Consider the following 12,726-nt stretch of genomic DNA (forward strand, 5'->3'; position numbering starts at 1 on the left):
CGCAAAAAAAAGGCTCTTTGACACAACGGTGCTGGGTCAAAGGAGGGGCTGAAAATCCTGATGAGGAGTGATACTGCCACTCTGATTTAATTTGGGATGGGAGGAGCGGCTAAAAGAGTATCCTGAGACCAGCACAGGGACTAGAAATCCTAAAAGGTGCTGTTGCTACTCCTAATTCACCATGGGTGAAATGACTGACAGAAGGGTGTGAGGCTGGGATGGTGGATAGAAATTCTCTTGATGAGCTGTACTGCCATCTCAGCCTCATCGCGGACAAGTGGAGTAGTCACCTTCTGTCCCCACAGTGCCCACAAATCCCTGCAGGATCACTTATTCAGTCTTTGTTCTCTAATGAGTACATGCCATAATTCATGGTAAAACTTTTATTTGCTACATAGACCACACTCTTCTTTCTGTGACCCAAACTGTTTCCTAAGACTGTAAATTATTCCCTTCATTCATATATATTGGTTTGTAACTTTTACAGATTGTGCTCACGTTCTTCAGTGAGCATTTTCTTCTAGACTCTTTAATTATCAAAACAGTTCCAGAGTATTATCCTGAAGGGCATACACCGCATAAAACCCGCCAGGAGTGGAAAATGCTGCCCAACAGATTATTCTGGGAAACAGAAGAAAAATAATCTCAAAATTCTGGACACAGTTAGGAGCTTGGCAACTGCACAAGGTGCTCTGCTCCCAAATGTTCAGTAAAGAAAATGCTGAGAGTATGAAAGCCCATGCATGACACAGAAGTTCCCTGCAAACATTAACTCTTTAACATATACAGTAGTGGTTATGAAGCAGTTACTTCAGAGGAATCACCAAGTAAAATGATCAAAGGTATTAAAAGATTCAGACTAAAATGTTAAGCCTACAAAAAGCTCCTTTTTTTCCTGGACAGTCAGGATATCCCACAGATTATTCTTCACAATGAACCTGGATATTGTTGGTACTCACAATGTTGATACTAAAACGTGAAATGGCAATGACTGGCTATTGTTATTAACAGTTTCTCTTATCCTCGCTTTTGATCTCTTAGCTTTCCTTGAAGGACATCTGAACGGAGCTATGCTCTAATCTCTTACATTAGTAACATTTTAAACCAGATGTTTATGCATCATATTAACAACTCCCTCCAAACTCTCTTTTTTTTTTCCTTTTCCACATGCATTCACGATGAACAGCATTTAAAACCACTACTGTGATGCTCCAAGCCCACCCTGGGACCCTTCTCACCTGGAGTCTGTGCTTTGATTCCACAATAACTGTTTTCACACAAATCTCTCCCCCTTTATTTTATTCTTAAACCATTAAGCACTGTTGGGACCAAGAGTCTTTATCTCAATGACACTTTCAACACTTCTTTCTACGGCTGTTCTTCTGTCACACAATGTGGGAATCTGCACTGAGCTCTGTATCCTATTCTCTGCTTCCCAGTAAAGCAATTTATTTAGTCATTCACGAACTTTTCCTGTTTCACATTAGTACAAACCCAAAACTTTCAAATGCTTCATGAAAGGTTAAAAAACAAACAAAAAAGGAAAACCCTACCCCCTCCCCAAAGACATGCACATATACCATAGCCATCTTCATGTAAGTTCAGAAAAACAGAGATGCTGGCAGCCGAGACACACAGGCACAGATCCATGCTCTGCATTCTCCTGCACCTCACAGGAACATAGCAATGGAGACTAATTTCTGGTCCTTAATCTCTCTCACTAGCTCTGAGCGCAAATTCCACTCTGGTCCTAACCTTCCCCACCCAACCTTTCCTACATGGAAATGGTGTTTCCCACAGGATATTCTAGTTTGTGCTAACTGACGTCTGTAGATAAAGGACAGAAAGAAAAGACAGGCTGAAAGATTCCTGAATTCCATTCAGCCACACATCTGCCTTGTCCAAATCTGCATATTTTCTTTGTTTTTAGGGTGCGTAAGCTGCAGCCTTGGCGGGGATATCTGCTAACGACCCAACCCACTCACATTTTCATGCTTCATGTGTTTCAGAAGGCGCAGCTCTCGGTAGGCTCGTTTGGCAAAGAGTTCAGACTGAAACGGGCGGTACAATTTCTTAATGGCCACTTTGGTACCACTTCTTCCATCGACGGCTGAGCTTTAAGGGAAAAGGAAGAGTTTGGTGAGTGAGGACCAAAGCGAAACTGCAAACCCTGCGGCGCTGGAGAGCGGCCACATCCTGCCCTGTGCTGCCCAGCCCTCAACCTGCGGCCTGCCGGGTGCCTGGGCGGCCTCCCTGTGCCAAGGGAGGGGATTGCCTCCCCAAAACACCTCACTGGCAGCATCCGGCGTCTAGTTTTGTTCGTCTAAAAGGCTGCCAGGCCCTGCGATGAAAAGTAGCCAATTTTCAAAAGCTCTGGGGAGGGAGAAAAAGAAACGAAAACAACAACAAAAACCCCCAAACCCCCATCAACATAAACCCAAACCTCGCGTCCTGTCCCAAGGGCCAGCACCCCAGGTTTTGGGGACGCTGCCGCTGCGAGTGATCCCCGGGCCGGGGCCGGCCACGGCGAGCAGCGCTGCCCGGGCAGGGCTGGGCAGGGCTGGGGCGGCGCCCCGGGCTCCAATTGCTCCGGGGACTAAAACACGCGTGGGACGGAACGCGGTATGCCTGCCGGCTGCCCCCCGAGGGGCCGGGCTCCCCCGGCGGCACAGCCCGCCTCCCGGCGCCCGGCTCGGGGGGCGGCCCCGCTGCCCACCTGGCTGCCGGGGGGCCCGGCAGCACCGGGCGGGGCCAGGCCGGGTCAGGCACAACAACCGGAAAAAGTTGGCACGGAACAAGGCGAGAGAGGGCCGGGCAGGGCAGCGTCCCCCCGGCCCGGGGCAGAGGCCACCGCGACGCCCCGCCGCCGCCCCCCCACCGCCTCCTCCCGGAGCTGCCCTGCCCCGCCTCGCCCCGCTCACCAGACGGCTCCGTAGGCGCCTGACCCCACCGGCTGCAGGTCCCGGTAGCGGTCCCGCACTTCCCAGAGGGTCTTGGTGATCTCCTGCCGGTAGAAGCCGTTCTTGGGGGAGGACATGGCGCTGCAGCCCCCCGCCGGCACCCGCCGACAAAGAGCCCGGGCGGGGGGGAGCAGGAGCGGCCAGCGCCGCCGAGCCGGGCTGCGGCGAGGGGCTGGGCTTGGGCGAGCGGCGCCTCCCGCCCCCGCCCCGCGCACCCCCCGCGGGAGGCCCGGCCGCCCGCCCTGCGCCTCCTCCGGTGGGGCTGGGACCGGGACGGGGACGGGGACCGGCGCTGGGCGTGCCCCCCCCCCCCCCCCCCCCCCTTGCCCGGGCACCCGGGGGTGCGCTCCGCCGAGGTGGAGGGTGGAGAACCGCAGGGTGTCCCAGCGGTGGTGTGGGGGCAGTGAGCCGTCCAGCCTGCCAGTGCCCGGCGGCAGCGGAGCCTGCATAGGCAGGGAAACAGGTGCCCAGGCTCTCGCCGCCTGCACAAGTCCTTGCTGTGGAGCTGGAAGCAAATCCATCCCAGCCCTCTTTTCGTGCGTGTACACGCCGTGGTGCGGTACTTCACTCGGGGCTCGTTTTGCGATCCTGTTTTGGATCTGGTAAGATGTAACCGAGTTTTACAGGTTAAGGAATGGAGTTTGATGACAGCTGGCAGTACAAAAGTGAGCTTTCAAATGACCTTTGCACGAAGGTGTACAGCTGAGGCCTTCCCAGTTCATGTCGGGGTCAGACCTCAAGTTTCAACATATTTCATGTAGTTAAATAGAAACAAGCACACACTTGATTCAGTTGCTCAGAGTGAGGTGTCCCGTGCGAGGCTGGTGCGAGATGAAACGGTTCAAGCAGCAGCTTGAAACATCTGCCGTGCTGGAGTACGGAGAGTAGCGACCTCAATATCTCTCTAGTAAATAGGCCTGAACCGGCATGTGTAAGGCAAAGACCTACTTTAAAAAAAAAAAAGTTTTACATGTTCTTGGTGTGACTATAATTAAAATTCTTGTCCTTCGGGGTCTGGTGAAGCCTTTGCTTTGTCTGACTTCACCCCTGAGCAATGTTGCTGAGGTTAGATAATTCAAACTTGGTGTCATTAGAGTTCAATTTGTAGCTTAGCTCAAAAGGGGCAATCTGGCTAAGTTTCGTTGCTCCCGATGCCTTTTTGGTAGCTGCCACAGGCCTAGACCTTTTTGTGCCCCACTGCCGAATGTGGAAGAGGAGCCCTGCCCTCCCTCCTCCTGATATTTATGTGTTGAGTATAGGAGAAAAGCACCATTTCTGAAGTTGCTGCAGAGCAGCACTGCAAATTCGCTAAGCCCAGACTAACATCCTTCCACCCAATCACTCTGTTTTCCAGTGCTGCTCTCTGCCGACCAGTGACCTGTTTGACTCCCTGGTTTGATGAGAACAGAAACCAACCTTCTGATATCTGGCAGGTAATGTGAGGCTCATGTCAAGTGTTAGATTATGCACTGTCCCAGCAGATTTATTTTATTTTATTTTATTTTATTTTATTTTATTTTATTTTATTTTATTTTATTTTATTTTATTTTACTTTATTTTACTTTATTTTATTTTATATGATCACTTTTATGCCATGTTTGCTATTCAGATGATGGCTGAAGTGAAATGTAGCATGGGCAAGGTTAAGGATAGAGCAGCTTTACCTTCCACTCAGTTTTGAGCCAGTCCATTAGTTAAATTACTTTTAATGACATATATATATGTCTAGTACAGTAAGGATTAGTTCTGCTTTTGATCTCTCGCCTATTTTTCTTCATCCAGTTGTGGCAAAATTATGCTTTCTTACTACTTGCTTTTTGTTGAGGTAGAAAGTAGATTATTTTGATACAGTAGATGAAAGTACTAACCCAGCACCAAGACAATATCATTCTTGTGCAGAAGCGCAGAAGATTACAGAGCAACTTTTGTAAGATATTTTAAATTCAGTGATAAAATTGGCCAATGCTGTTTCCCCCTTTCCTTTGTGTAAGTGTTTAGAGATACTTTGCTATAGATGGATGAGGTAGCAGTGCAGGTCAGATGGATACAAGACCGCTTTTTCTTGTCAAGTCACACACACAATAGCAGACGAACTGATAAATTTACTGAAAAGACTGGGGGATCGGCGCTGTTGTGAGAAGGGAAGCTTTGTCTAACAAAACCATTACAAGTGTCTATCAAGGGAGTGACAGGGGAAATTTGGATCTCTCCACAGCTGGTAGATCTTACAGCAGCATCACAAGACGCGTGAGCCTCAGCATTGTGCTAGGCTCGGCTGGATGTATGGTGTTATATTTTCCCAAAGATAATCTGTTGCAATGAGACTAATAGGATACTACAGCCATATCTTATCCTAGGCAGTGTGTGCTTGATAGGGTAAATTAAAAAAAGGAATGCTATCAGATGTTTCTGCTTTTGGCATGTATTTATTGTAAAATTTATAGAACAAAAAGGGACCTTCTTCAGACATCATGAATAAAAGGTAACAAATGCAGTAACGATGCAAAAATCCCCCTTTCCTCATGCCTATCCCATAAATGGAAGGATGACAAAGTTATTGCCATGAAGAAACATTCATTTTGATACCTTTTTTTTTTTTTTTAAAGAGCCAACTTTCAATGTGTTGGAAGGTTGCCATCAGCTGCAGAGCATATGAGGTAGATGGGATGTATACAGTAGTCTTCCTAATCCCTCTGGGGACTGAGAACTCAATTTACGCTCCAGCCTGCACATGAGGCTTTGGTGCTGGAGCAGGAGCTCTGCCAGAAAGCCACAAAAAAGCTCACCATGTTTTCCTGAGAAGTTCTACAGGTACTGAGTCTGGTGAGAGAGTTTGACAGCAACATTGCTCACAACGAACTGTTTATTAGCAGTGATAAAATGGCATGGCTTAGTTTGTCAGGAGCTGAACTGCAGGCTGGCTGCTGGGTCCCAGGCAAAGGAGATGCATCTGCATGAGCAGGGAGAGGGACTGGCACCTTGATCCTCAGACTGGGCACTGGCAATGTGGATTCAGCTGGGGAAAGCAAGAGATCATACAAAGTCCTTGGAAAAATCAAATGTCTTCCCACCTTTCTGTCTGTTCACGTCTATATGATGTCTTTCCCACGGTCGTTTTATTCTTGATATGCTAATTCACATATGAATAATTTAGTTCTGTAAAACATACCTTAAATGTCAATAAACATAAAATCTTGATGAATTGTCAAAAGCTGATTCCTAGAGTATTATTTTTTTAACCAGCTTTCTATCCCCACCTTCAAAAAGTACTCTGTTCTCTATTTAGATATGTTGCCATGGAGGAAGTAAGTCCATTTTATTTATTACAAGAACTACAGCTTAAATAAAAATAAAAAAATTCTCAGTTTTCATCTGAAAATATTCCCATGTTATTGTGTCCCCACCCTTCCCCAGTGGAGCTGCTGCCAACTATTTTGCAACTTTTCTGTTTCTGTCTCTCTGACCCCTGAGCAGGGTGCTTCAGTTCCAGTTTCTGTGGGACAGAGAACGCCCGGGAGCGTCACTGTGCTGCGAGGGTACTTGGCCACCAGCGGAAAGGAATAAATATACACCACTTAAGTGCTTTTTTTAAAAAAAAGAAATTCTTTTTTTTTTAAACTGGCCGTTTCATTTGTTCAAGAGGTCGAGTGAGAACTCACTAAGTAACTGTTTACTACCCTGTTATCCCTGCTTGCTGGAGGGGGGTGGGGGAAGTGGGGCTGGGTGTAGAGGGTAGGAGACAGCTATGTGTAAACTAACTGCTTTTAACACTCTTTCTCCTCAGAGCCTGCCTAAAGGTCCTTTTCATACTCATTCCTAGACTAAACTCTAGGAGTTTAGTTTTTAAACTATCACAGATTGTCGTAGTCTGAGATGCTATTGTGCATGGAGGAAAATATGCTGGTGTTGAAGAGTTTCCCAACTTCAATGCAAAAGTCATACAAAAAGAGCATTAAAAGATATCGCTGATAGATTTATGTATTTGTCATTACATAGTTGTGCACATCACCTGTCTAAATCGCCAGAAACTTAGCGGTACATTTACCCTGTATTTCCTATCCTCCTTAACATTGCATTCATTTGTTGCGTTTCCATCTCAACCTCATGAGAGGGTTGGGCAGGACAGAAGTACGCTGTGGTTTTTTTGCACAGGATATAACGTAACTAGGGTTTATTCTTGATTGAAGCCTTCAGGCTCTATTATAAAATGAGTATGAAATAGGAATATATTATCTTAGTGCTAGTCTACAGGTTATTATTCTGTAAGGAGCAAATTATGGTTCAGTGGAGGCTGCCAGTTACGGCAGATTTAATGTATATTTGTCTCAGGGCTGCCACTGTGATTCAGTATTTCTACTGCGTTCAGTAATACTTGTGATCAAATTGAAACCTAAAAGGACAAGCTAAAACCTCTGTACTATGGTACACATCTTAATTTGTGACAATAATTGAAGCTGGGGGACTATGTGAGTGGAAAATGAAGCATTTGTATGCATTCAGGATCGAAGCCTAATTGACCAGTTTCGCTCATTCTGTAAAAATTTCCCATATAATGGATTAAATGTTGGATTGGTTGGAAGATCAGCGTTCGCATAGGAAACTCGTGATATATTCCCTCCTTGTAGTGAAAACTCAGACCTTTTTAGGCATATCAGTTCAATGTTTTATCTTACAGCAGAAAGAAGGTCAGTGGCAGCTACACTAATGCAGGTTTCTGAGTCTCTTGGTACTAGTCCCATAAACCCCCTTATGCTTTTTGCCCAGACTCATAAATTAATGACACTTGGTACTCCCACATATGCCAGCATGCTGATTTTCTAAGGACCAGCTTTAGAGAGTTGCGCTACATCTGTACATGCTAGCGGCACAATTCACACGTAAGAGAAACAAGAAGCTGCTTTTAAAGCAAACAGAGGTGTCACTATTAGTTCCTTCCTAAGGGGACTGAGCTTGCCGAGGCTGAACTCCTTTCTGCTGCTTCCAAGGGGCACAATTTACCCAATTTACAGTGCAATTTTCTTATAGCAAGAATTAAAGCTTTACCATTGCTCATCTGTCAGGGATTCTTGGGCCAAGTCAGCATTTTACAGATGTAGTGAAGGATACTTAAGTATTGTGTGCCTGCAGCTAAAAATGGTACTTTTTTTAGCAGATCCACCGTTGACCAAGTCCTGAGAGTCAGGAAGGTGGATGTCTGGTTTTTGTTACGATCCAGGAGCACACGTGACAGGAAGAAAGGAGGAAGTGGCTTTTGTACTGACTGCTCCCCATCTCTGTCAGAGGTGCTTTTGCTGCCAGCCTTTTGTCCTTGAAAGGGTGTCCCCCCTCCTGCCCTAGGGTGAGCTCCCTGTGTCGGATCCTGCAGCGTACTGAACCTCCTTCCCCCCTGCTTTCATCTTTTGCACCACATGAAAAACGTGCCAAGAGCACTAATGGGAATTCTGCAACAATGCTGTCTAAGTAATGGCTCTTGACCTACTGGTACATGATTGTGGTGGGTTGACCCTGGCTAAGGGCCAGGTGCCCACCAGAGCCACTCTATCACTCCCCTCTTTCATTAGACAGGGGAGAAAAGGTACAATGAAAAAAAAACTTATGGGTCGAGATAAGGACAGGGAGAGATCATTCTCTAATTATCATCACGAGCAAAACAGACCGAACTTAGAGAGGGAATTCATCTTATTTATTACTAAGCAACACACAGTAGAGCAATGAGAAATAAAACCAAATCTTAAAACACTTCCCCACACCCCTCCCATCTTCCCGGGCTCAACTTCACTCCCGGCTTCAACCTCCTCCCCCCTCAGCGGCACAGGGGGACGGGGAATGGGGGTTACGGTCAGTTCATCACGCGGTGTTTCTGCCGCTTCTTCATCCTCAGGGGAAGGACTCCTCTCATCGTTCCCCTGCTCCAGCGTGGGGTCCCTCTCACGGGAGACAGTCCTTCATGAACTTCTCCAATGTGGGTCTCTCCCACGGGCTACAGTCCTCCACGACCTTCTCCAACGTGAGTCTCCTCCACGGGGTGCAGACCTTCAGGAGCAAACTGCTCCAGCGTGGGTCTCTCCCACGGGGTGCAGACCTTCAGGAGCAAACTGCTCCAGCGTGGGTCCCCCACGGGGTCACAAGTCCTGTCAGCAAACCTGCTCTGGCGTGGGCTCCTCTCTCCACGGGTCCACAGGTCCTGCCAGGAGCTTGCTCCAGCATGGGCTTCCCACGGGGTCACAGCCTCCTTCAGGTGTCTCCACCTGCTCCGGCGTGGGGTCCTCCATGGGCTGCAGGTGGAATCTCTACACCCCCTCATCCTTCCCCCATGGGCTGCAGGGGGACAGCCTGCTTCACCATGGTCTTCACCACGGGCTGCAGGGGGATCTCTGCTCCGGTGCCTGGAGCACCTCCTCCCCCTCCTTCTGCACTGACCTTGGTGTCTGCAGATGTTCTTACATCTTCTCACTCCTCTCTCCGGCTGCAAAAGCGCTCCCTAACTGTTTTTTTTCCTTCTTAAACATGTTATCCCAGAGGTGCTGATTGGCTTGGCCTTGGCCAGCGGCGGGTCCATCTTGGAGCCGGCTGGCATTGGCTCTGTCAGACAGAGGGGAAGCTTCTAGCAGCTTCTCACAGAAGCCACCCCTGTAGCCCCCCCCGCTACCAAAACCTTGCCACGCAAAACCAACACAATGATATATTTTTTCATATATCAGGGTTGATTACCTAATTTCCTATCCCCCCACTAAATTCCCAAAGTTATTAGTAACCCTGCTGTTTCATACTCGTGTAGCCACTTTCTATGTTCTGGGAGGAGGGAATTCTGTGTATTATGATGAGTGATACCCTCTAACACTGTGCTTTTCTTCTAAACCATCCTGAGTTTTTCTTTCCATTAGCACACTTGTAAATTAGAGGTTTGTTTAGTCTTAATTCTGCTTTGGCTGTGGTATATCAATTTCCTGCTGCTGGGCTTCAGTGCTGATGAGGTAGCTTAAAAAATGAAGATGCAGATTTTAAAAGAAATGTAGTGTATATTCTTATGCATATCAAAAGATTGAGATGCATGTAAAATTTTTTTTTTTACCTTTTGCGAGACCTTTTGCTTCCAATGATGATAAAATTACTAGACTTGGAGTTGATTTTAATTCAGTATGTGGAGGGATAACAAGCTTTCATGACTGAAAGCTGAAATTAGGTAAATTCAGATTAGAAGTAAATTGTTAACAATAACAATAATTAACCAGAGAAAGCCCTTGGAGAGTTGTGTCCTGCCCCAGTGGAAGCCTGAGCCGCCTCCTCTGCTAGCATCGCCCAGCCATGCTCCTCTGAGCATCCCTTCTGTGCTTCACAGGTTGTCAGGGATGATGAGCACCCTAATTTAGGGTGGGGTAAAACCTACGATGCTCTCCTCATACATGCAATGTATAAAGGACCTTCAAAAGCAGGATTGTAGTAACGAGAGTAAGAGTGGTGTCAGGAGATTAAAAGCCCACAATTTAAGCAGCCTCCACTAAAAGTTTTGCTAATAAAATTTGTAAACAATGCCTTCATTAAAGACATTTTTAGCAAATAAATGTTTATAAAATAAAATCCTTATTATATTTATTTACTCTTTAAAATTTCTTTTTAAGTGATCTGTCTTAAAGGTTCATGGAGCACGACGAAGCCCTCACTCCCAGATGTTTACTTCTATTCACCTGTTTTCTGTTGGTTGACAAATGTTTTTTTCCATCTGTGCTCAAACGATAAGCGTTGTTAGTGGCGAGCCCTCCACCGTTCTGTCCCGGGGGGGTACCGCCTTTCCAATTCCCCTCTCCTGCTGCTCTAAACTGATAAACTTACCACACTGCAGTCCCACGTTGCAGTACCTCAAGGGAGTTGGTTACCTATTCTAGAAAAATACTTTAATTAGTGGCTTCTGAGGTCTAAGAAATTGCCTTCATTTTGTAAATCTAGGAAAAGGATGTCTCTCTCTGCCTACTGTTTTTCTTGACATTAAAATGAGATGACTTACGAGTTTTGATGGTATTTCATTAAAAATAGCTGAGCTCTTGTTACCCGTTACTGTCACCTTGGATTAGTTTAAACGTGGCTATGATCATATTCTTCGTACATAATTTATCTCCTAGAAAAAAATGACATCTTTGAATATAATATTGTAACTGTCCGGTTAAAGAAGATTCAGAGTTGCCAAAAGAGCAAATTTTGGAAGTGATATAAAACTTTCTGTCTTTCTACCTCGAGTAGCAGAGCTGTGGCAAGAGCAGACCGTCTGGTCTTTGCCTATCACGGAGTTTTACACATCCTTTGAAACATTTGGCGACGGCCACCCTCATAGTTAGGAAACCAGATTAAACAAACGATGGGACAAATCCCACACTAAATTAATTATCGTTGGATGCAGAAGGTTCTCGTGAAATGTCTTTATTTCATCCTTGCCATTCCAGCTGGAACAGAGCTGCAGAACAGGCTAGCAAGCTCATACTATCATATTGCAGAGAAAACGAAGCACTGAGCTACTCTTCTGTTAAATGGTAAACAAATGAAAAAAAAAGAAGTATTTAAGACATGACTAAGTGATTATTTTCATTATGTAGTCAGACAAATCATTTAAGGATTTACAACCTTTTCACCTATTTTAATCAGCAGGAAATTCAGTCATTGACTGTTACAGGCCTCGTCTAGGAGTATCCTCATTACAGGAAGCCGAAGTAATGATGGCCAGGCAACAATTCAGAGGATTCCCAGGAAATCCACAAAAGCATTTACTTTCAGATTAATATACCTTGTAGAAAGCCGAATATAAATGGCTGCATTCTACTGGATGCAAGTATCAGATAATTGGCCAACATGATCAACAACAGTCCACTACTTAGCCCACAAATTAGGAGCGCATTTTCTAGAGGGAATGCTTATTTCTATTTCTCAAAGATGACAAACGATACTGTGTCAAGTATCTCTGAAAAATCAGAATTCTTGGACTTGATTTTTTAAAAATCTGTTTATTAAGAAAAAAGCTTCTCTTTTTACATAGAAAAGATACAGAGGAAAGTAAATTACCTCAGGTAATAGCTGTACAACTGAATCTTAATGACAAAAGTTGCAGAAAACCTAAATAATATAAAAAGCCACCTCCAAAATGAGACTCTGACAGAGCGAGAACGAGACATAAAAATGAACATTGAACAACTGTGAATCATAAGTATGTAGAAAGACGCAGCCAGTACACCACAAGAGGCCTCATGCCTGTTTCAGTATTACGCCTTCAATGGGGAAATGAGATAAATTTAATTATTTAAGACATCTTGGTAGCTAGTGTACCCTGCAATTTATTATTTAATTCCCCAACATTTCAGGGCTGGAAAGCCTTTAAAATTTTGCTTAAAAAGCAACTCTGATGAGATGGATGTTTTGTTTTTCACAAACAAATTCTTAAATCTTCTTGGTTTGTTTTGTCTTCCAATGGCAATTATTTGGTTCTTTTCCCAAGGATTATGTGAAGGAAAACAAGACAACGAGGAATATTGAATTGAAAGCTATGAACCGAACCGAGCGCTGTTGTGCTGCCATCTGCGACAGCCTTTGCCGGAGCTTGCCGCAGCCTCAGAGATCTGCCACACCGCCTTCAGGGCACCTTCCCGTAAACTGGGCACATTCGCCAGCACTCCACTGATGGCGTGGTTAGGAGTACCATCGGGAATTAAAATGGTCTCGCAAACTGACACTGTGCAGATTAAAATAATATACATGGGGAAAAGAATGAGAGCAGACACTTGAA

The 12,726-nt window shown here is 45.5% G+C and overlaps 1 protein-coding gene across 2 annotated transcripts in view; it reads right to left on the reverse strand.

Annotated features, from left to right (window-relative positions):
* Nucleotides 1-3,137, reverse strand: part of MAPK12 (mitogen-activated protein kinase 12) — a 41,634-nt gene extending 38,497 nt beyond the window's left edge. For both annotated transcript variants that reach the window (XM_075742858.1, XM_075742853.1), the window contains exons 1-2: nt 2,922-3,137; nt 1,986-2,115 (exon numbers count right to left, since the gene is read on the reverse strand). In XM_075742858.1, coding sequence (XP_075598973.1) covers nt 1,986-2,115; nt 2,922-3,037 — 246 coding nt within the window. In that variant the 5' untranslated portion in view covers nt 3,038-3,137. The remainder of the gene's footprint in view (nt 1-1,985; nt 2,116-2,921) is intronic.
* Between the last annotated feature and the right edge of the window lie 9,589 nt (nt 3,138-12,726).

The sequence above is a fragment of the Balearica regulorum genome, chromosome 1, assembly GCF_011004875.1.
Source record: "Balearica regulorum gibbericeps isolate bBalReg1 chromosome 1, bBalReg1.pri, whole genome shotgun sequence".
NCBI lineage: Eukaryota > Metazoa > Chordata > Aves > Gruiformes > Gruidae > Balearica > Balearica regulorum.